This window comes from Lytechinus pictus, chromosome 3 (genome assembly GCF_037042905.1).
Source record: "Lytechinus pictus isolate F3 Inbred chromosome 3, Lp3.0, whole genome shotgun sequence".
In the NCBI taxonomy this organism is placed as follows: Eukaryota; Metazoa; Echinodermata; class Echinoidea; order Temnopleuroida; family Toxopneustidae; genus Lytechinus; species Lytechinus pictus.
In genome coordinates, this window is record NC_087247.1 from 61,415,582 (window position 1) to 61,441,383 (window position 25,802).

The 25,802-nt window shown below is 33.8% G+C and overlaps 1 protein-coding gene across 6 annotated transcripts in view; it reads left to right on the forward strand.

Annotated features, from left to right (window-relative positions):
• The first annotated feature begins 871 nt into the window (after positions 1-871).
• LOC129256855 (talin-1-like) overlaps positions 872-25,802 on the forward strand; it is a 68,475-nt gene continuing 43,544 nt past the window's right edge. For all 6 annotated transcript variants that reach the window (XM_054895046.2, XM_064097524.1, XM_064097523.1 and 3 more), the window contains exons 1-15: positions 872-942; positions 4,392-4,446; positions 4,896-4,990; positions 5,920-6,007; positions 10,091-10,233; positions 10,560-10,687; positions 11,287-11,350; positions 12,948-13,052; positions 14,204-14,293; positions 14,755-14,922; positions 17,186-17,354; positions 21,419-21,504; positions 24,186-24,323; positions 24,743-24,903; positions 25,582-25,735. In XM_054895046.2, coding sequence (XP_054751021.1) covers positions 913-942; positions 4,392-4,446; positions 4,896-4,990; positions 5,920-6,007; positions 10,091-10,233; positions 10,560-10,687; positions 11,287-11,350; positions 12,948-13,052; positions 14,204-14,293; positions 14,755-14,922; positions 17,186-17,354; positions 21,419-21,504; positions 24,186-24,323; positions 24,743-24,903; positions 25,582-25,735 — 1,674 coding nt within the window. In that variant the 5' untranslated portion in view covers positions 872-912. The remainder of the gene's footprint in view (positions 943-4,391; positions 4,447-4,895; positions 4,991-5,919; positions 6,008-10,090; positions 10,234-10,559; positions 10,688-11,286; positions 11,351-12,947; positions 13,053-14,203; positions 14,294-14,754; positions 14,923-17,185; positions 17,355-21,418; positions 21,505-24,185; positions 24,324-24,742; positions 24,904-25,581; positions 25,736-25,802) is intronic.

A 25,802-nucleotide genomic window follows, 5' to 3' on the forward strand; every position in this document is an offset into this window, starting at 1 on the left:
GAGGAAAGTTTTAGAGGGTGTGTTATCTTTTTAAAAGCATAATGTATCAAGGTGTGTCTATGCCATTTTACAGTGCATATTGTGTGAGTGAGAATATGGGGGAGGGGGGGGGCAGGGCTTAGCCTGCTAGGGGCAGAGGCAAGGACAAGTGTTACCTCACCCAAAGAATCTAGGATGTGTTGACAGCAGGAAACATGGTTGTCACCCTAAACTTCCGTTTCCTCATCCCTGCAGTTTTGTCTGATGTTACAATTAAGAATTATTAAGTACTACAGTATAGCAATGTGAAAAAGAAGCATCTACGCCAATATAGGAAAAACCTGTATTGATATCATTCATTTCTTTCGATCAGAATCAATTTTCTGTAGTATGGTTCAAACAATAAATACTGGCATATACATCATAAATATTAATACTTTTATTCTAAACCATAAAGCTTTAATTGTGGGTAATGAATTTATTTTTCTTTATAATTTACAATAAGAGAGAAACTCCTATTGTGGGAGAGGTGAAAATATGGTATGAGTTTTTATGTACTTTAAAGTTCCTTATACATTCAAAATATGACAATAAAAACAATAAATCCATACACTAAGTAACTAAAATGTTTGGGCCAAGTATTTGTGTGTAGTCTCATACATGCATATTGCAGAAAAGTTTTTCATTATTTTGCTGATTCAAAAATTTTACAGCATACACTTATTCCTATTTCTTTATATGTGAGTGTGTTATTATCAACATTTCTCAATCCTTATGAGACAGTTTCCTACATCATATGAGATCATAATCCAAACTGGCTTTTAACTCTTGAAGTATATTTTATGGTTTTCTGATAATCTTGCATTTGATTCCTATATTTCTTTTCAGGATGTGTTGGAATACAGGAAAAAGATCCGCCCCCTCAGGATTAAAATGTTAGATGGATCTGCAAAAACTCTTTTGGTAAGTATATGATCTATAGGAGTGATACATCAGGCAATGTATGCTCAGTCTCCAAATATATTTTGAGAAGGCGTAACCTTGGCTGTTTGATTGATCAACCAAGGATAAAATCTATAATGAAAAGTCTTGGGCTATGTCTTGCAAATATTTGCAATGATTCGAATTAAACACAAACTGAGATGGATCTAAAGTTTCTCTTAAAAAATTTAGATCAATATTAGTTTGAATGTTCTTAAATCACAAGTCTTTGAGAGATAGGTCCTTGGTGATCTGTTGTTTCTACTTGGAAATCAACATGAATGTCAGTGTTAATGGGAAGGCATCAACATATCCAAAAACAATTAATTAGAGGGATCAAAAATAAAAAAAAATAGATAGTGAGAAGGACAGTTAGTCACATTCATGTAACATTAATCTATTATTGCTTCACATCACAGTGCAAATGATTCTGGATAGATATTAATACATGTAGATAGAATAGATATTAATTAATACATTAAGTACATGTATGAACATCAACATTTTAGGAATCATATGTTTAACAGTTATGTATCATAATTAGTCCCCTATTGGTGAACTTTTATAATTTCCCTGGAGATAAGTCTGATAGATATTGATTTTTATGATTTCTGAAAATGTTTGTCAGAGAGCTATTGAAACACATTTATGAATAATTTAAAAATTTAAGATTTTATTGTGAATACATGATAGGAGAATACAAGAGTTTTTATTAGATCTTGGCCCTGTAATGTAAAGTGACACAATCAATGTTTACAACAAAGATGCCATCTTATATCCCTGTTTATATGATGAAGTACACGTAAGTGTTATGGTTTACCAAAGACTTTATACAGAAACAGTAGTTGTATCTCATAATTCCCTCATCAACATTGGTCTTTCCATATTATCACCAGCTGACGTATTCAAAATTTCATCTATTTTCAGTTACTCATCTGATGTAGATTTGAAAATAAGTATTGTTTTGAAGAGTTCTAAGTGAAGTTGTTAATACCTATTCTGCAAGGTGAAATGCATTGAAATTATGTTGGAAACAACATTTATGAATGTGCACTTTATTCCACACATATGTTTTGAAAATCCAAAGCAAGGCTTACTTACTTGATTGAAAATTATTTGAAGTCAACAATTCTGAAATATAAGAAATGAAATTAATTTACTCATTGCATCATAGTGCCCATATATGTAGGTCTGCAATATCGATTTCTGTTTACTGGAGGCACTGCTTGTCACTAAAGATTATTGTGCCAAAAGTGCACAGACAGTGCTATTCATTAAATTTAGTGTGGTTCGTTATAATTAAAAAAGAAGATGGAGCTTGAATAAATAGCACAGGAGTTAATTGGTTCCTAATAGGGTTTCCAGAGCACTTTGGAAAATTTCAATATAAGGTGTCTGTAATAGAGAAGCCTGTATTATAAAATACAAAAATTTACTGATGTGCATTCAGCAGAGTCTGCTAATTCAGTGAATATTCATTCTAGTATTAATACATGCAAGTATTGCACTTATATCTACATGTAACACCAATGGACCCTATTATTAAGTGCGGTATGCTATGAAAAAGGAAATGAACAGTACACAGTATTAGGCCACTAGAAATGAAAGCTGTTGTTGAGCAATGTTACATTGTACAATTTTTGTCTCACCTGCATAGCAGAGTGAGACTATAGGCGCCGCTTTTCCGACGGCGACGGCGGCGTCAACACCAAATCTTAACCTGAGGTTAAGTTTTTGAAATGACAGCCTAACTTAGAAAGTATATGGACCTAGTTCATGAAACTTGGCCATAAGGTTAATCAAGTATTACTGAAGATCCTGCCTGAGTTTCATGTCACATGACCAAGGTCAAAGGTCATTTAGGGTCAATGAACTTAGACCATGTTGGGGGAATCAACATCAAAATCTTAACCTAAGGTTAAGTTTTTGAAATGTCATCATAACTTAGAAAATATATGGACCTAGTTCATGAAACTTATACATAAGGTTAATCAAGTATCACTGAACATCCTGCATGAGTTTCACGTCACATGACCAAGGTCAAAGGTCATTTAGGGTCAATGAACTCTGGCCGAATTGGGGGTATCTGTTGAATTACCATCATAACTTTGAAAGTTTATGGATCTGATTCATGAAACTTGGACATAATAGTAATCAAGTATTACTGAACATCCTGTGCAAGTTTCAGGTCACATGATCAAGGTCAAAGGTCATTTAGGGTCAATGAACTTTGGCCAAATTGGGGTATTTGTTGAATTACAGCCATAAATTTGAAAGTGTGTTGCTCTAGTTCATAAAACTTGGACATAATAGTAATCAAGTATCACTGAACATCCTGTGCGAGTTTCAGGTCACATGATCAAGGTCAAAGGTCATGTAAGGTCAAAGAACTTTGGCCACGTTGGGGGTATTTGTTGAATTGCCATCATATCTCTATAAGTGTATTGGTCTAGTTCATAAAACGTGGAAATAAGAGTAACCAAGTATCACTGAACATCTTGTGCGAGTTATAGTAGTTTTCAAAATCAGCACTGCTGCTATATTGAATCGCGTGATGCAGGTGAGACGGCCAGAGGCATTCCACTTGTTGTATGTTTTTATGGCCAAATAAATAATAATAATAATAATATAATATAATATACAATCCTGTTTTCCTAATGTAATGAAAGTGAAAATAAAACTATTTGGAATATTCAAATATTCAATTTTTTGAAGAAAAAAAAAATTGATGGTCAAATACCATAATTCCCTTTACTGCATGTACATGACATGCACTAGCTGTACATTGATGTGTTTGCATGCATTGGCTGCAAATTATTATGCAATTTCTTCTCTTAATGTAAACTCACTTTGCTTCAATTTACATTAACCATTCACTCAGTTTGTTCCATATATCATCCCTTCCAACTTGAGGTAGGGATGGTAGATGGAGCACTCGACCATTAACCCTACATAAGTACAGCCTACTATATACGAAAAGGGAAATGAACAAGCATCTGTTGTATCCTATGATGTTAGGTGTCAATGGAAGTGCCCAGCAGGAGATTGTTTCCTTGAAAATCAGTAAATTGCTCTCACACAGTTAACTTCCACTGCACTTCAGATTAAAGAATAGGCTTAAACATCGATTGAGAGGATAAGGAGGATGATATAAATTTAAATGAAATAAGTTGTGTTTTGATGGAATAAAATCTTCATAATGTAAAACCATACTATTAATATTGATCCTAAAGAAGGGATAAGTAGACAACAAGAAGATGGAAGAAGAAAAGGGTACATGAGAATGGAGAAAGAGAAAAATATGGGGTCAAGAAAGAGAGCTCTATGGGAATAAAGTAACTCAAGACATAATGGAACTAAATTGTCTTATTTGATTTCAAGGAAATTAGTATTAGTTCAATGTATGTATTTTGTATTTCTGTTTTATTCAGATTGATGATAGCAACACAGTGAGCCAGATGTTGATAACTATCTGCACAAAAGTTGGTGAGTGAAGATTCATGTTTCATTCATTTATTTTAATTTATGATATCTGTGACAAGAAATAAAAAAAATGTATTAAGGTATATGGAAATCAATATTTTGGAAGATCAATTTTCCAAATAGCTCCTCAAACATAATAATCTGTTCTATATGTTTTTTTGAAGGTAGCTTTGAAAACATAAGAGATGGCAAAGAAGGGGTAGATTCAGATTGATAAAATCCGGAGGAAGTTAGGATGGAGATCAATTTTATGTGAATATGCTATCCCTAGGCATATTTTGCTTTGCTTGCTATTATAACACTCAATACCGATCTATACATGTATATACTTTGAAATATCATATTTTATATCATTGCCCTATCCTGAATTTACGATTGGGTACGATATGTATTCTGCAGAATGACGTGATGATAGAATAGAAAGTTGTATCTATTATGTTGTAAACTTACAGGTGTAACAAACTATGATGAGTATTCATTGTGTAGAGATATGGAGGAAGAAATCAAGAAAGATGGAGGAACCCTCAACAGAAGTACACTCAAAAAGGTATTTTTAAAGCTAAATGAACGTAGTTGCAGTAAAACATTGATTTCGTGAGAAAGTCTGTAAAACCAAGGTAAAGTATTGATATACATGTATCATCGTGGATCTAGATCTGGTACAGTTACATAAACTGAACTTTGTGAAATCATAATATCTAGCTAAAAAACGATCACACTGAAGATCGCCAACACAGATAGGCACACGTGGGACAGTGTATTATTTTTGCTGGAGTAAAAAGACCCGACGGAAGTGACCAAATCCGCGCTTATTTTGCTTATTTCTCAGCAATTACACAATTTCTTCCAGAATCCTTTGGCACATATTTTTTATTCATACAAACAGACACTTTGGTGATCATTGTATTAAATTCTGTAAAAAGTCATTTTGAGATCGTTCCCAAAACTAGAATTTATCTTTAAAAAGGTGTCTTCTATAATATTACTTGTCCCTTCCCAAGTTTGCTTGGCAAATTTTTATGCTCATTTCTTTCACATACATATATTTTTTATTTCTTTTCTCGCATGTTAGAATGATAAAAGCATTTAAGGCAACTTAGTATTCAGGATGTTACTCCATTCACTATCAAATGGATGATGATTAATTTCATGAGAACATTTTCAGAGATTTCCGTTATAAAGCTTATTTGAATCTCTTAGTGTACAGGTAATGCATGTAAGCTTTACATTTTTTAAAATTGGTTTTCATGCTGCTGTGTTTCTAAAGTTCAGATGTCAACAGGGTAATTTAATTCATTAAAAGCAGTAATAATTCTTAAGTAGCTTCATCTAGTCATGACATGTACATGTACAAAGTTTGCTTAAAGTCATGTGGATCAAGTTTTCATTGTGGAAGATATCCTATATTGCATTATTTTCTTTGTAATACACTAGTGAATCTATCACTGACTTGTTTCATTCATGTCTGATTTTTAGGAGAAGAAGAAAGATCCAGGAGCATCCATCTTGAGAGATGAGAAGAAAATGGAAACACTGAAGAGGAAGCTGCATACAGATGATGAGCGTGAGTAATATTTATATTATATTGGATTGCTCAGAATGGAATACCAGAAATATTCCAAGAGTTTGGGAAAATATTCTACGAATTACCCCAACGAGTGGAATATTTCTGGTATTTCATGAAATAAAGCCATCCAATGTAATTATCTATACAACCTTCCCAAAAAAAAAGAGGGACAAATTTGATTTAACAAGTCATATCACTTACCGGTATCACATTATGGCATCATCACTTTAGGATAAATTTTGGTAATTGACATGCGACTTACATTTAGTTTATAATGACGTCATTGAGCGTAGTTGTGATCTATGCTGCGCATCGCATTGCTTTTATTGTTGTACGCGTTGTATATTTCTTGCATTCGCGCATGTGCACTAGACTGTTGAATATGGTCTCATGCTCAATGGTGAATTTTGTACAGGAGCCTATGGGATATTCGTCGGATTTCGGTAATTTTAGGGATACGCTCTGATACTGCACAGGCAATGGATGCAGACCAAAATATGCGTTTTTAATGTATGGCTAAAACGCTCTATACAGTGCGTCCCAAAAAAAACTATACACTTTTGAAATGGCTGCCAAATAAAAAATGTAGCACTTTGGGGAAAAAGACTTACGTATATGGAAAGCCAATAAAGTCAACTTTCAAATGACACCAAAAAGGTGGAAAACTATTCATGCTTGAGTGAGCACTGCCCACTGAAACAAAGGGTATGAAAATTAGGGTGGGCTGGAATTAGCCTTCCAATTTATGTCAGTTTTTGAGAGGCAAATCCTTTCGAACTTGCAAAGTTAAGAGTCGTTGTGATAAATTAATGATCAACCGTGACCAGTTTTGGTTGCTTAAAGATAAATTCCAGTTTTGGTAACGATCTAAAAATGACTTTTTACAGAATCTAATATAATGACCACCTAAGTGTCTGTTTGTATGAATAAAAAATATGTGCCAAAGGATTCTGGAAGAAATTGTGTGATTGCTGAGAAATAAGCAAAATAAGCGCGGATTCGGTCACTTCCGTCGGGTCTTTATTTTAGCAATAATAATACACTGTCCCACGTGTGCCTATCTGTGTTGGTGATCTTCAGTGTGAACATTTTTCAGCGTAGATTTCAAGATTTCACAAAGTTCAGTTTATGTAACTGTACCAGATCTAGATCCTCGATGATATACTGACAATTAAGCCTTGTTTTACAGACTTTCTCATGAAATCAGTGTTTACTGCAAATACTGGAATTTCTCTTTAAGCAAATTTTATAAATTATTAAATTGAACTTTAATGCAGGAGTGAACACAAATTACACTTTTTGGGCAGCATTTCAACTTTATCATTTGGATCTCTTTTTGGGCACTTTCAACTTTATCATTTGGATCTCTTTTTGGGCAGCATTTCAACTTCAACTATCATGTGGATTTCAGCAATGTGTTCATGGGAATCGGGAGAATGGGGGGTGAGATAGGACTTAACTGGGAGAAGTAGGTTGATGGAATAAGGGTCAACAGAACATTCAGCCCCCACCCCCTACCTCTTTCCCGCCCTCCCCTCCTGTTGAGAGACTGATGGCTATTGATATGTACGCGTGAAGTCCAGAGCAGAATGTTGATTTCAAGATTAATTCTGAATTGGGGCATCAACTTTTTCCTATCAATCATTTAATCAACAATTTATCAGTAAATCAACTTATTCAATGTGCAATGTGATCAATCAAACATTCAGTTTTTTTCAATAAATTATTTTATTAATCATCATAATCATTAAATTTCTTGGTAATCATTCAATAAAAAATGACCATCAGCCACCGGTCACTTGGCAGTTAAGTTTTGAATAGGCTACAATCCAGGAAGTGAGACAGAGAGGGGGGGCTGGGAAATGGAGGTGGAGAGGGGAGGGTACATATGACTTTTAATTTGTAAAAGGACAAAAAGAAGAGGAATGCCCTTTTAACCAAGTCTTAGCATATCTCGGCCTCTTGCTTGTAACAGGTACCATCACATTACTCTGACTCTCACGAACACACTTCTGAGGTCCACAAGATGAATATGCTACACTAAAATTACAATTCCTGTTCACTCGTGCATTAAATTTCAATTTAGTAACTCATGAAATTTGCCTAAGAAACCAAAACTTATCTCACTCATTCATTTAGCTTAGCAAGTTCCAAAGGACTAACCACTCAAAAAAACTGTAAGGCTAGTTCCTGCCCAGCCTAGCCGAACTTAGTCTCTCAGGAGGAAAAAAGCAGGGGGGGGGTTGAGATGGAAAGAGGGGTTGCTAAATGTTCTGTTGACCTTTATCCCATCAACGTACTTCACCTACCTAAGTCATATTACCCCCTCTTCTGACTGTCATGAACACATTGTTGAGATCCACATGATAAAGACAAAATGGTGCACTAAAAATTGCAATTCATGATCACTCATGCATTAAATTTTAATTTAATAACGCATTAAATTTTCACAAACAACAAACTGATCACAACTGACTTCAATTCACCAAATAACACTCAACTTTGCAAGTACCAAACAAAAAAACCTGAAAGAAATTGGAAGGCTAATTCCGGCCCACCCTAATTTTCATACCCTTTGTTTCAGTGGGCAGTGCTCGCTCAAGCATGAATAGTTTTCCAGCTTTTTGGTGTCATTTGAAAGTTGACTTTATTGGCTTTCCATACCTATAAGTCTTTTCCCCCAAAGTGCTACATTATTTATTTGGCAGCCATTTCAAAAGTGTATAGTTTTTTTTGGGACGCACTGTATAGATGATAATGGAATATGTTGGTTCAAGATTGATTTACAAAGAAAACAGAATAACATGTAAGTTTATATTAAACAAGCTCTTGATACAGACTTTGATGTGCTATTCTTAATATATTGTCTACACAATAAAAATAAATCCTGGGCCCTGTAATATATAGGTTTGCAATTGATTTCAAATATTAAAAACACTCATGATTGGTTCCTGTGTTGTGTTTTGAGCAAAATATGCATGCCACAGGGATCTGGATTGGCCATTGCTATTCAGCGATTCATTGCAAACTTTTGCGTTAAAGCCATGGGAAAAATCTTGTGCACTTGCCACTGGAATGGGAGTTACTGATGAGAAGTTTGATCCTCAAATGCATGTATTTTTACTAGTAATATAATGTTAATTTCATTTGTCCATTCAATAACATCTTTTCATGATTTGATTGCGAATTGTAAAGAAATTGGAAATTAAACTTTACTTTTGAAGTACATTTTCTTGCTGGGGTTCACAGTATCCAAAGCTCTTTTGAATCATACAGAGATGTTAGCTCACATATACAAGAATGGTACACCATAATGTACTTTTGAATCTCTTCCTGAACCAAGCGTGTATTAATATGGAGGACAAATAGTGTTAACAACCATAGAATCCCTATGTTGACAGAAGTGTGGTTTGGTAATATTCACCACCTTCTAAATCCAAGGATGAATGTAATGTTCTATTAGGAAATGACCTCCTTTCTATTGATGGTGTAATTAGAACATTGATACTTTTCACCCACATCCTATCAAAGCTGAGATCAAAGGATTGAAGTTTATTGACGTTTGAGACAAACTTATTGGTGAAAATGTCATCATACAATTAAAACGATAATCCAACCCCTTATTTTGATTATTTACACTAAATGTGTTTTCCGGCTATTAGAAGTTTTCAACAAAATATAGATATACAAATATATGTGAATGAAAACTAGAAGGAAAAAAAATGTAATTTCAAATAGAAACCAAAATGGTGGAATATTTGTGCTTTCCTTTGTTCTGACACTTTCTTCCTCATGATTGCTACATTATGAGAAAAAAAAAAGTGTTCATAATAGTATGAATTAGAAAGTCTTCATACATTCTGATTGATTGCATGAATATATCTTTTTGAACTTGCAGTGATTATAGCACAGCTACACACAAACCCAGGGGTAAAAATCTAAAGAATCTAATTGGCAAGTCTTTCATAGAAAAAAAGGTTCTTCTTTATACTGTGTCTTTAATATACTCTTGATATAACATCTGAAATAAGAATTGGCACTGAAACTGCTTCCATTAATGCTAATATGCTGTTTACATAGTGAATTGGCTTGATCACACAAGGACTCTTCGAGAACAAGGTGTTGACGAGAACGAGTGCCTCATCTTCCGACGCAAGTATTTCTATTCTGATCAGAATGTAGACAAACGTGATCCAGTCCAACTCAACCTCCTCTATGTACAGGTAAATAAACAAGTGAACATTATTTTGATGAAATTTAAATCCATGGGAATTTTTCTCTTTAAAATGATCATTATTCATGACTATTTGATATAATGTTTATTTATTTTTCTTTGTTATGCAAAACATAATTATTTTTCAGTGCAGATTGCGAAAAGTGTAAAATCTTATTAATTTACACAATGTTTTAAAAAACATTTTGTATAATCTTTCAAGAGTTAGTTACTGTGGGAAATATTAAATCATTTGCTAATTTTGTTAGATTTATGCTCTGTGAAACAAAAGGATGATTGTGAATTTCTTTGTTGTATGTTCTCTCCATTTTTTAGTCACGTGATGCTATCCTGAATGGGACCCACCCCTGCTCATTAGAAGAGGCGTGTCTCTTAGCAGGTACTCAGTGTCAAATACAATATGGTGATCACACTGAAAGCAAGCACAAGCCAGGTTTCTTGGAGTAAGTTGGCAATATTACCCACATATGAGATATAACCATGTATGAAAACTAGAGATGTTCTTACAAGAATTGAAGTAAGACTGAGAATATTTGAGTCTTTTGTCTTAATTCAGGAAATTTAGGTGAAAGGAAAGGAAGTTTCCAATTGTGACATTTGACAAATGTTTCACAGGATGTATAATGATAAGGATCCTTGATTGTTCCTTGTTCTGTCACAAAATAGATTATGATTGCTTGATATTCATTGTGGGTAGAGAATGAGTTGAATTGATTCTTGCTGTAAAACAAGCCCTCACAGCAAGGTATCATATATATATATCTAGAATGAATCTAAGGGGCATTTAGAATGGAAAAGAGATTTAGTTTTGATCAGTGGGAATTTCTCCACCAGAAGGAAACATTTCATGTGGTCAGAGTATCATCAGGTGTCCAAAGTGATCTGGCAATTTTTAAAATAAATGGTATTGGTTCTAATTATGAATATTTTCCCGTACTTTAGTGGAGTATTAAGATTCTTATTACTATAAATGAAATACAGGTCAATCATTATATTAGTAAACTTATTCAGATGATTTGTGTCGTTGTTATTTAATCTATAGACTAAAGGATATGCTACCAAAGGAGTATGTAAAGGTCAAAGGTGTGGAGAAGAGAATATTTGTGGTAAGTACTGGTAGGATAATTGGCAGATGGTAAATCTCAGATGCTATAGAAATAAATTAGAACAGTGAAAAAGTGATGAAATCAGCTAATCTTTCCAGAAGATTTTAACAGACATTTTTGGAAGAACTTATTGTCATCTGAATAGACATACCAAATGGGCAGAAAGTTTTGTCTCTAAAAACACATGAAGATAGATATTTCCATACATTGCTTTCAGTTATTTGAATTTATTTATTCATTATAACATTTTTCACCAGTGAACAGAATCAGTTAAAGAATGCTATTTAACCAGGTTTTCATCTTGTTTTTTATAACATGTAGGAATAATGAAGATAAGGATCAACTAGGATAGTGTAATCTTCACTTAGTGATGATATTAGAAACTACTACATTGAGTTCTAAACATAATTATGTCTCTGCATGCCTTTTTGTAGCATAATATACTTCCTATAATGTATGACTATCCAATGAATAGTCTGTTTCAATCACCCATTACTATTGTTGTATATCCTGTCATATGATCATTACATAGAGAGAATATAGGTTAGTGATGGCTTTATGCTTTTTCTTAGAATCCATTTGTATAGTGTTATAATGAATGTTGAAGGTTTTTAACGCAATAGACGCATTATGTTGTTGATGGAATCATATTTACTGAGTAGATTTGGCAAGACTACACTCATTGCCCTTCAACTGACAACTCTTTTCTGAATATGTGGTAAAGACGGTATAATGAATGGAGGGCAAGATGATGTGCCAAATCTATTTGAAAATATGCAGCTGTTGCTATTCAATTAGATATCATAGATAAAACAGATTTAGATATCCAGGGGGGGGGGGGTAATATTATTAGACCATTTATAATTGTATTTTACTGCTACCACTGTCCTATTGTTTGGAATAGAGATTGAGATCAAGCTTTTCATCAATTGGAGGATATGAAGGAATCATTGTGGTGAAATGAAAAAGTAAAAATGTAATTAGAATGTGGTCTGTTACCAGTCGCATAATTAAAAATGCGATGATAAAATGAGACATGAATTTTCCTTTATTACCAACTCTAGGAATTTATCAAGGAACAATAACAACTATGATCACTAATGAAAACAATATTTTTATTCATATGGCAAAGAAAAAAATGGATATATAAATTGAAAACGAAACAACTGGTGCCACTTAGAGAAGAAAATGTATCAAATGTTAGAGACAAGATATTTCATTATTTGCAGAAAAAAACTGTCCATCTGTAAATTAAATTTAAATGTCCATCTGTAAAGAGAATAAAAACAACTCTGTTACATTTAAAAACCAAACAGTTTGATATGTGTACATATTAATTTTAACTAACATTTATTTGATTGATCTCGGTAATGTTCTTATATTTTGTTTATCAACTTGTTAATACTTTGTAAAAGATTATAGATTCCTCTTTAAAACAAAATTATTCTTTACATCTTCAAAATAAATAATGTATTTACATGAATGTACCTGTTTGCTTTCGATATTGTATCGTTTTTACAATGTTGAGATTTTGTTGTCATTAAGATATTCTCTGTAATAATCAGTATAATTTTCATCTTTTATTTTTATATTCCAGGAACACAGGGAAATGATAGGAATGGCTGAGCTAGATGCAAAAGTCAAATACACCCAGCATTGTCGATCACTGAAGACATATGGTATCACCTTCTTCTTAGTTAAGGTTAGTTCACTTTTGGTGACATGGATTACAAGTTATGATATGTCATTATTTTATGACAAGGTAATATTCACAACAGCTCTTTAATTAATGTTTCTTTTATTCTTGAGTATATTGTAGAAAATTTAATGATATATCAATATTCCTATGCATTTTCAATTTTGCTAAAGCAGTTACATTAGATTAAGTAGATTTCAAGGTAGATTTTTTCAGTACAGCGTTGGGTATTTTCTATACTTGAATATTTTGTGGTAAATTCATGATATATCAATAGAAATGAAAATCAAGTGTCACTTAAAGTAAGCAAACAGATATTGTGATGTATGATCTACAATTGCTTGCCTACATACATGTAAGTCAATGTAGAGCAAGCAGCATGAATCCTTCTTATGCATTATTATATCATGGTCACACTGGATAACCTCACCCGGATGTGCTCCATGATTAGTGTGGTCAACAGCTTCCAAGTCTGCAAGCACCACCCGATGCTACCATGGCCACCACATTCATAAAACCCATATGAGTAAGGTTATGCCACATGACCATGATATAAACAGGCACATGCTCTACATTGGTTGCTGAAGGCTAGCAGTTGCAGTCAAACTGTCACACTTTCCATTTGCTTGCTTTGTGTCATACTTAATTTTATGCTCTCTTAGTATTTCAATATTCTGATGCATTTTCAATTTTGCTGTAGTAATATAGAAAAAAATGATTTTAAGGTTACTTTGTCATTGAGAGATTTTGCAGTAGTTAGTTGGAGCAAAATACCATGCTTGAGAGCTACACTAGCGACAATATAAAAATACAATGACTTTGAAATGTCAATGAATTTAGACAATATCAAGAAGGTGATATATTAATCACATAATATGTTCCATATTGATATTTCATTTATAGGAGGCCATAAAAAACTCCATAAATCCTTTATCCCATTCACCAAGGTTCCTTATAAAGCATCATCAAAGCTTTAACACTATCCGAGTGTTTTATCCCCTTCATTTTAAATATTGTGTGTTTGCAAGCCAAGTGACTGAAGCATAGAATTTGAACATCATGTGATATATCGATTCATCATGATATAGCTGTCAATAATCAAATTCCCAAAATATGCAATATATTACCCTACCTAATTTTCATATGATTATTTACAGGAAAAGATGAAAGGCAAGAATAAGCTGGTACCTCGTCTTCTGGGTATCAACAGAGAGAGTGTGGTCCGTGTTGATGAGAAGACCAAGGAGGTTAGTATCATTTATATATTGTCTCTCATGTACCAGTGCTCGCCCTTCCTATCTTAGTTCATGTACACATTATTCTTACTTTTTAGTTCTTCATATTTTGTCCCTCACAATCCAAAACACAATGTTATGGTATTTTTATTCCATACACTTACATGACTGTGTCTTTCTACTCAGTGAATTATTTCAGTCCATCTGTTAAAGGTTTTGTGTAACTAATGTTTTTTTTACATTATTGTGTCAAGGGGAGATGCTATTACCATTTTGATTATTCAACATTACTTTTATGGTACTGATATAGTTTGTAGTCTATTGAGACTACTCTTTATATATTTCAAACAGAGTTGATGGTCTTTTGAGAATACATTTACTACAAAGCAGTTGAGAATAGATATGCAGTGGCAATTGAAAGTGTTCTTGAAGGCTACCACATTATCATATCTCTTACCCATTTATGCTTGTAGATTTTGAAGACTTGGAATTTGACGACTGTTCGCCGCTGGGCTGCATCACCTAAGAGTTTCACCCTTGACTTCGGAGATTACTCTGACTCCTATTATTCTGTACAAACCACTGAGGGTGAGGCCATTGGAGCACTTATTGCTGGCTACATCGATATCATCCTCAAGAAGGTACATATCTACACAGAATCACTAAGCTCAAATTGATTCATGTTCCATCCTACAAACAAGAGTGCTAAGTTTGGCTGATTCCTCTTCAGTTTGTTTTTACTTGTTTGTACCATAACAATACTAGATGAAATGGTTGTTGTATTGAGCAATAAACTTCTTGTATTAATTAGGCAAGCCAAGAAGTTCATTGGTAATTTGCCCCAAGATGTCATTGACTGACTGGATGTTAACTATTCTCTGAAAAAGATCAAATTATCTTATTTCTCTAAGTAGTGTGAAAAATATCTAATTTTTTACCCTTTCATTAAAGCCTAACTTAAAGCGTTAAGCTTTCATTCCAGTGATTAGAGTAATATGTTGTTGGAAGATTTTGGGAGTGATAATGATAATAATATTCAACATTTCCTGATAATTATATTCAACATTTCCTGATAATAATATTCAACATTTCCAGATTGCTAAAAAAATGTTAATTGGCACTGCATATTACCCCAACTTTTGCATAGGCACTTTTTAGCAGTTTGAATATAGATTCCTACTGGCAAATGTAGATATATGCATTGCCAAAGGACTTAAATACCAAGGCAGGATTCAAACCCCTAACCTTGTGATCTATTCCAGAGACATCCGCTAGACCACAACTGCACTTAAATGCTAAGAAATTGACTCAAGTGTGCAGAGTGTCACATGCACTGTGCACAGAAATGCTTAACCCAGAACATTCCACCTCTTGGGGGTCATGATTTCAATGTGACAAAGAAATTATGTGCAGTGAATGGTTTTTGTTTTTTTTTACTATAAAATCCTCCCTCAATAACATAATATAGATATATGGACTGCTTTGAGAGGCATGGTTGTTTCTAGAGGCTCAAGGGGGCCGCAGCGCGACTATGCCCGAGGGCATGGTCTGGCCGATGCGGTACCCGCGAGCCGAAAGAAACAACCATGTCTCGAATATAAAAGCAGTCCATATATATTTTATGAACCGAATTAACGCTAGATCTAGATCTTAAACAAGTTTTAGGCCTAAAAGCCCTAAGCCACAGGCTAACATTACATTAGGCCTAACGTTAGGCCCTAACTTAGCCCTGCCTCTGACGTTAGGTCTCGAAGTCGAATACTAAAGCATTCCATACCAATTAGATCTACTGAGTACTGCCACTAGGCCTATTTAGGAACCAAATTAGGGTCTGAACTAGGCTACCCCAAGTTAAGTTTACTGACTTAACGTTAAATCTCCATTAACGTTACAGTCTAAGTTAGATCTAACCGACGTCATGAACGTTAGATCTCGGCTACGTCAAATCCAAAGTAAGATTAAACGGAACATTAGGCCTAACGTTAATTAGATCTAACTTAGATCTTGTATCTACTCTTAACTCCTATAAAAGCTAACGGTAGATTTCACGACCTAACGTTGTCGTTTGTCATACCTAACGAGTAGTCTAACGTTAGACTCTAACGTTACTTATAAATCTAACTTTAATTAGAAAGTGCAGTGACCGTACGGTATTATCTTTTCATTCGACTCACCTTTTGCGAGCATGCATTTCAATGAAAAACTGCAACAAGACTTGATGATTGATACATCCGTTATGTCCTTAATAAGTTAGTCTTCTTTTAAATAATGCCATATATTTTAACAGGAATCAACAAGCAAAAGACAAAGATCGGCATCTTTCCATCGATGTGACATATCCGTTGCGCGCACTAGCGCTATAAGCGCGTAAATGCGCGAATTGTCTAAAACTTCCGATCAAATCGCGCGGATATTTATGGTATCCGCAATCACCGCAGAAAGCAACATTTTGCATGCAATCAAATGGGGATCTCGGCCAAATTTTGCCATGCCCGTCGTTAAGGGGTGGGTTAGGGGGCAACGGGCAGAAATCTTGTTAACTATGCCCGTTGCCCTTGGTTACCACCTTAATTTGTTGTTTTGAAGGCATGGTCGTTTACATGACCTCAGTTTTGACCAATCAGAGGAACGGATTATTCGACATTCTTAAAGAGAGGTTTATAAAAAGAACTATAATGGTATTAGAGCATTCAAGTTGATCAGGCATGACACTCATGCCACTTTATATATAGCACAACACAAACACCAGTTCACAGGCAAATTTTTATTTGGCAAATGTATGAATATAACTATTATTGTAGTTTATATTTCAAGTCTTTTGTGATTGTGTTTCTACATGTATTGACTAATAGTTAATATTATACTAAAAAAAATTGCTAATATTTTAAACTCTTTCTCTACTAGCAAAAAGGCAAAGATCGAATGGGTCTTGAAGGAGATGATGAATCTCTATTGTTTGAAGAGAATGTGAGTGCTACTAAAGCTCGTATTATCCAGCTGCAGTCTAATAAGAAGGGTCATATGACAGAGGGATCTGTAGCTATGCCTGGACTCATGAGACCTGGTGGTAATGGTAAATATCTCATCTCTGTACATTTAATTCATCAAAATATTCATCTTTATGATATGTTAGAATACCTAGAAATGGCTTTAGCTCTAATTCTGTAGTGGTGTCTGTTATATCAAAGGTATGTTCTGTTTATTCTGTTTATGGTAACTCCCGCAGGAACTCGACAGGACAGCATTTTGCTGGTAAACGCCAAGCTGGTATACAACCAATTACCTAGGAAACATTTTACGTCTAGGTTAATCAGTCATAGTGGCTGACGTTATAGACGACAGATATCACTCTCGGGCCTTTTTATCAAAGTGGCGACGATGGCAGAGTTGGGATTCAAACTCACAACCTTGCAATTGTGAGTCCAATGCTCTAACCACTGGACCACACGACCCTCATGTTGAAGAATTTATAAACACTTTGGTGGATTCTTCTTTGTTAACATGATAAGAAAGATCTCTGAAAGATTCATCTGAAACTTTGGTTGTTTACTTAAATACTGGCAATTTTCTGTATACAGAGTATGAATTTATTTATTGTAAAAATTAATGATTTTTTTTTTTTTAGGTATGGCTACATTTATATGCAATGCATGTTTTATATCGAGTTTAATCAAGTAAGGAAACCCCTAGAAAAAAAAAATACATTTTATAGAAAATTATATGCCTTTTTTTGCATTATGTTGTGAGAATGTGATGTACATACATGTATTTGGTTACCCATAAGGGCTGGACTACAGTGAAGAATTTTACTTTTGTAAGCCTAACCCATGGATAAAAAAAATTCTACACTCTTTTCCAATTCCATGTATATCACTTTTAATTGGCTATCTATATTACTTGTTCAATTTTTCTGTAGTAATTTATTGCAAATTTTGTGTATTTTTGACAGAATGACTAATACTGATTGTAATGAAAATGATGATGATGATGGTGAAGATGAAAATAAAAATGATAATGTTAAATAATAATAAATAATGATAGTAATAATATCGTCGGCGTTCATCCGAACCATCGTATCAGTCAATTTTGGTCAAAAAAATAAATTTTGAGTTTTTTGCAGAAAATGAATATACAAGTCCTATTCTATTCATAACTGAATTTTTAGGCAGCAATTTATTTTAGTTTCTGAGATATGAGGGGATTTTCATGGCAATGCCATACAAATTTTTAATAAAATGCGCAAATCCCATTGGAAGCGTGTACTGTAGCAGAGCGATACAATGTTTTGACTGACCGTGATTTCAATGCGCGCAGTCAACCAAACTGTCGTATCAGCCATCTGCACTGCATTGACTTTGCACGTGAAAAGCGATACAACGTTTTGACTGACCGCGCATTGAAATCGCGGTCAGGGTTGTTGTGGTCCCTATGGCGTTTCATACAGGGGAAATCTTAACCGCTCAAACCGAAGTTACAAGCTTTGAGCTCTTTTGCGATATTTTCTATGATCCTTGGTTTTGTGTAAAAATAAGGATACTATTGTCATGCAATTGTCTTGGTCTTTCCAACCATGTATTTTTCTAGCAATGAATATGTTGTAAGGCTGGAGAAATAAGTGTGAAAATTATAGTAAACTTTTAAGTCGATTTTCTCTGAAATGGGTTTGCACCGTCGTATGTGCATACGATGGTTCGGATGACCGCCGACGATATATGTAGTGATAATGATGGTAATGAAAATAATACAATTTAACCAAATCATCAGTTAGCATAAAGCCTCTTTCACATTGCCAATATTAGAGTGATGTATCTAAAAAAATTTCAAACTTTTCCATGTGATTAATTTCACTCTATTGATTTTAATTCAATACACTAGACCTTTAGTACGACATAAGGGATCTGAGCATGTCTCTTATGTCTATTAATTAATTAATTCATATAGGCCTATCTAGTTTAAACTACAATTTGTTTTGAAAGAATGGATGAATTATTTGGTGAGCAAACTGAATGATTTCAAATTTGGAAATTGAATGAGGATCATTATCAACTTCTTGTAAAGACAAATTAGACTTTTAATAGCCTAATTAGTGATTGATCATTCATTATTGTGCATGTGTAAGGATAGTTAAGTTATCTTTCTCTATGCTTGCCTATTGTTACTTTGTTATTGAAATCAGCCATAGAACATGTCATTTGGACTAGTTCATGTTTTAAGTACAATAACCCAACTAAAAAAAATATATCTTTATGAAAGAAAAGTTGATAGATTTAATATGATTATGTTTTTATTTTCTCATATTTTCGTCATAATATACCCTGTCTGGGCCAGGTCTTTTTTTAAAACTAAAAACAGCCAAATCTTGTATCATGCACACCTTCATTCCCTCTAGGGTACAATTTCTATTAGTTTCTCAGTCTAGTCATGCAAAGCTGGAAGTTTATAGCCAACCCTCTTCCATGTTTCTTCCCCTCACACTGCTTTTCATTTAATATGGATGTGTTTGTTTCCACTAGTGACTTCTGACCTTTAAATGAAGTCAGATCCACAACCTTGTAAACTTTATTTTTATTTTATATTACTTCCTTATCTGTGTTTATATACAGTTGTGCTTAAATGCTGGTAAACCTTACCACAAAATGCACTCCTTTATGCTGAGTGTTGAATGTAGATAACAACTACCAGTACCATTTTAGGCAAGCCCAGAGAAACAAACTTTCATGAATGTAATATTTCATCACCTGACTTCACATTCACAATAAAATTTCTTAAACATGGCAGAACTTGCACACTTTAACCCTAAAACTCCAGGTGGGGGGGGGGGGGGGCATAATGGCCCCCTTGTCAAAATTTTGTCAATACTTCCTGATGCCTTAATATTTCAAAACGAAATTTCATTACTTTGTTCTCTGATTCTTCCTGCACATTTTGATAGAAATTTACGGCAATCGGACCTACTGTGCCGGTGTCACATTACATTTACCGAACACATATCACTGAAATTTCGCTATTTCTCTATATGACTGTGTATAATCCTCCAATTTATGTAAATACTTTTGTAATATAAAGTATCATCATTGTTTCATTGTTCCCTCACACACCTGGATACACAAACCCACACCCAAATATACGCATCTGAAAACGCTTGACGAAAAACAGAGAAATACAAAAATTGAAGAAAAAAAAAATACATAAAGAATAATTACCCAACCTATCTTTTTCTTTCAGGAATTGATAAGGGAGTTATGAAAGACATTTGTACAAAATATTGCTATTTCAGAGGCTTTATTTATTTTAGTGAGAAATGCTAAAATCTATGATTTTTTGCATAAATTAGCATATTGAAATCAGCATGAATTAATTAATTAAAAAAACAAAAGGAATTTCGTAAATTTAGCTATACAGCTTTGTAGATTACATAATGTAATTATTGATGCTTGTGCAAATTTTTGAGGCAATCGGGCAACCAATGGCCGAGATGGGGGGGGGGGCATAATGGCCCCTCCCTGGTAATAACAAGCTTTGAAATACCCCTTGAGTATTAGGGTTAAATATGTTAATTTTCTGATGGGGTTCCCTAACTGTTGAGCACCACTGTATACATAAATATTGTCTAGCTGTGGAAATGATCCAAATTCGTACTTTGCCTCTCTCAAACATGGGAGGGGGTACACTAGTTTAGATGAGTACTTCATTCCCCCTCTTCTTGCTCCTAATCTTTTTCTTGTCTCTTTCGTACTTCATCCAAAATATTCTATAGCAATATCTCTATATCCATTTTCTACATTTCAGGATCCAGTCTGTTGTCGTGTGTGACTCACAGTATTTCCTTTCACACATGGGCAGCTTAGAAGCAATGTTCATGGTAATGTGGCATATTATGATGTAATGCATTAAATCATGAAAGCTGTTTTTCAGTGAAGTGCAATTTTATTATTATTTACTGTCAAAAGTGTTGTTCATTGCTTTCTTTTCATGTTTCTTCCTTTCTCTCCCTCCCTCCCTCCTCCTTTTCTTAAATTCTCTATCTGTATTTTCTGTCTCCACCCTTTTCCCTCTATACCTGTATCTGGCCCATCCCCCCTTACTTGCCCTGTACATTGACTGGGGGCTGCACTTCCTTTACATGGTGAACTTCAGCTGGGACATTCACAACAGGTGAGATGCAGACAGCTCAGCAATCCATGACTACAGGCTCGGCACGCCAGCAGCATCAAGCACCATTGGTAAGTCTACTTTACATTTTGCTTCACAGGGTGTTTTTAATAGACTTTTACTGTAATCACTGTAGTTAGGTTTGGTCATCTAACAATTATTTTTTCTTGTGTAAAGTAAACTCAAATCTGACAGAGTATAAGTCATGTGTATTAGTTTGAATGAGAAAAATTTCCACTGATTCATGATACTTAAGTATGCGTGAGAGTATGATTTGTTACTTCCATTTAAATCACACTGACTCCATCTAACTTTGGTTGGTCTCTGCCTTTAAAGATATTACTCGATGATGACAATACAGAATTCTACCTCTGAAAATGTGATTACTCTCCCAGTAACTTCAACTAAATCAGCCTAATGTATATAGTTTATTTGATAGGAAATGTAGATTGATTTGTGTACTTATAACTCTTAGTACCATGTCTATAAAAAAAATCACTCAATCACATCAGCAGCTCATGGGATGTAGTGCTACTGACTCCTGTTTCGGTTAAAATTTTGGATTCCCGCCAGAATTTTTTCATCCCAAGCGGTATTTGTTAAGGAAGTGATATCACTATGCTCCCTTTTGATGATGAACAAGGGGCTAAGAGGTCTGACATGAACTTGTTTGAAGTAAACCAAGTACGTCATCTCCCACCTCACATGAAGCAATGAGCCACAGGTTTTACTGTCTGGATAGTATGATATTCAAATACAGGTGTATCGCATGGCTCCTACAAGGTTAATAGGGTCTAATGAATCAAAAGCTCAAGCTACATGTTGTTTCGCCAGCAAATCTTTAATCCATGTGTATTGGGTCATTCATCTAAAGGATTATGTTTCCTAATGTTTCTCATATTTGCATGTAAGTACATGATTTGAGGTAATATTTTTTGTTATTTAAACCTGTCTCGCAATAGTATGCACATGTGAAATGTAATATGGTTATTATGTTTATGTTTATTTGTCTTATCAAATATTTGTTGATTATCATAAAAGCTTGTTTCTTTTATGTAAAAATCAAGCCAATTTTTTTATAAATAGGATGTGTATTCCCTGTCCTCTTAATATTTAATTTAGAATCAATTAAATTGATATATGTGGATGTATGAATACGTTAAATAAGAAACAATACTGGCACTGATTCTATGGCAGTTATTACCATATTATTCATCTATCAAGTGCATCATATATAATAATTGAAAACAATATAAACTTTGTTTCAGTTTCAGTACATGTATATTGAGCTCAGTTAGTTTAATATGAGGATGTTTTCAATATTCATATAGAACTTTGTCCTGTACATGTCCTGTGATCTAATTTATGTTCAAAACTTTACTCCACTTCCCCCAAAGATATATGGAGAATGTAGTACTTAAGATGGATTATTAAATTTTCTGTGTGTCTTTAATGTAACCTACATGTAGATATGAACAAGCACAGGGGGCGGGGGGGGGGGGGGGGGCAAAGTACTGCTGTGTGTTTCTCTTGAATATTCCATGGTATACATTGAAGGTTTTTCACAATTGTGAATGGTGGTATAAAAGGTGTCAATGCATTGGTCATATCATATGAATAGGACATCACTACTGCTTATTAATCAATAAGATTGTGCATTATATACCATGTGCGCATTGGAATGGAGTCATGTAATCAAGCATGCTTAATGTGTGATTAGTAGATGCCAACAGAGATCAATAGCGATAAAAAAAAAGATGTGAACCAGGTGACCCCTTTGCACTAGAAGCATGTAATATAGTGTATAAATGAAGTTCTGAAAAGGTATTATCATTAGAATCATCATGTGCTTCAAAAGGTATAAAATACATGTATCGAAAAGACAGGAATTGCTTGATAATTTTTCCATCATAAAGCGCAATGACGGTACCACAGAACCGTTTTATGAACATCGATACTTAGTCATCCATGTCTTGATAATATCACTTATATTAAAACCTTTGTATTCCTGGTTCTATTCATCTTAAGATAAATGTATACCATAAAAATAAAAATAAAAATGAACAAATTATCAAATTCAGGTTTGCACAAACGTGCACCTTTTAAAGGGCAAGCCAACCTTAACTTGATCACTAGGGAATCAGAAAATTAAGACTTAATTTACCAGGCAAGTGATAGAAAAATCGTAGATGTACATGTAGTAGGGACATAATATCATTTAGATACAGACTCTTGAATCAACAAGAATTTGGATTTGATCAGGGGGGAGTTTTTTTGTAATAAAAATCTATATCTCTTTACCTAACAGGAGTACTACTCAATTATGAACTTGAATTTCATATGAATCATAAACATCCAAGGAAAAAAAATTATGTTTGGTATTGGCATATTATAATAGTGATACTCTTTGTTAAAGAGGCATTAAAGATCCAGCTCCTGTATAGTAATCGATTTTTTTTATAAATATATATTTTCTTTATTCCTTGTCTTATTTTCTGCTCTTTATCAGAGAAAGTAAACAATTGAGCTTGTATTTCATTTTGACCTTCGAGTATCAACAGGATTTTTTTTCATTTGTAAAGGAAAAATCATTCTAGTATTATAATTGAAGTCATATATTATGTACTAGGTATTTCTCAATTTTTTTTCCTTTTATCTTTAGCTCCTGTAATTGATCGTCAGTCATTAGTATTGGTTCTACATTTGAAACACTTTCGATTAACATTGTTTTTTTTATTCTGTATTCTAATAGGATCAGGCTAAGAAGCCTGGTATGACATTAGCCCAACAGAACTTGATGACCAATATCAAACAAGGATTTACAGCTATGGAAGAAGCAAGGAATGACCTAGGTACACGGGCTGAAATACCACCACTTGGATCTGATCAGGTTAGACTACAATCATATATGTCTTTTCATAAGCTTTGTACATTATCAGATCATTTGATCTTCATGATTGTGTCCAATTGTTGATTTTTTTTTTTAGAATTACCAGTTTCATTGTTTCGTTTTAGAATTACCAATTTTAAATTTGTTTTAATTCAGACAGAAATAAGGACACAACAACCAAGTGAAATAAAACAATTAAAAAGTTTATTTATGTTGGTATAGCAGACATATCTCATTATCCTTAAGAAAAAAAAGAAAGATTTTTCATTTCTTGGTTACTATAACTAGGGTAAGTACTTAAAGTGGTTATTATAATGAAAAGATGTGTTCTTCATCTTATACTCATGCTTATTCCACCTTATGTACGAGATGTGGATGGATTGTTTATTTCTTTTACATAATTTCAAAATATTTTATAGGCATCGAGACAATGGAGAGATAATGAAATGGATGTGAACAAGCAGAACATTCAGTCTCAGCTGAGTGCTATGGCTGCAGCTACAGCTGGTATCATAAGTGAAACATCAGGGTCTGCTGATGATACAGACTACACTACTGTTGGATCTCATGTTACTACAATGTAAGAGTGCAGAAATATGAGTAGCATTTGTGATAGAAGATTATCTAGCTGGAATGTAAATAACATAAGATATAAGTAGCATGAAAAAACCTTGTAAAACGTATCTCTGAAAGGTTGCATCTTTAGAAGAGTGGAATGAATAAAACTATCAAAACTGTCTTATGTATGAAATATAGTACTTTAATTTTTGGAGAAATCAGAATTGTATGGAATTCAGACAGGACATCATTATATATATTATTGTTTTTTTTTTATACTAACTGATTTATTTCTGCCCCCAAAATTAGATATGAGGCCTTTTCTTCCTAGCAAGGATAAGTAGTATCAGGTTGTTAAAAAAAAAGAGAAAAGTATTTGGAGTATCACTTTAAATGTACATGTAATGGTAGAATGTAAAATCTACTAGCAATATCTTATGTCATGAAATCCGTTATTTAGAAGTGGTTCTAGACAGCATAATTGTGGCATTATTTTTAAAGTGATGCCCGTAACTCTGGTTATGGAATTCAGATATTTGATACATGCTCATTGTCATAGAATAAGTTTAAAGTTCCGTAGAATTGAAGATTACATTGGCTTATATTGTTTTTGGGGGACTTGGTGTTGGTAGCAGTGAATGTGTATTTTTCGTAAATTGTGGGGTTTAATACTTTATCTAATAAACATTTTAATCTTCAGCTCATCTAACTTGACTGAGATGACTAAAGGAGTAAAGATGCTTGCTGCATTGTTAGGTGATGATGGAGATAGTGAAAGTTTACTTGATGCTGCTAGAAATCTCATGGATGCTTTCTCTGATCTTCTTAAATATGCACAGCCTGATAGCCAAGAGGTAACTATATCCATGGCAAGATTTTCAGCCCATTACCTACTAGAACCAAGAGATCCCTGTACAAAGC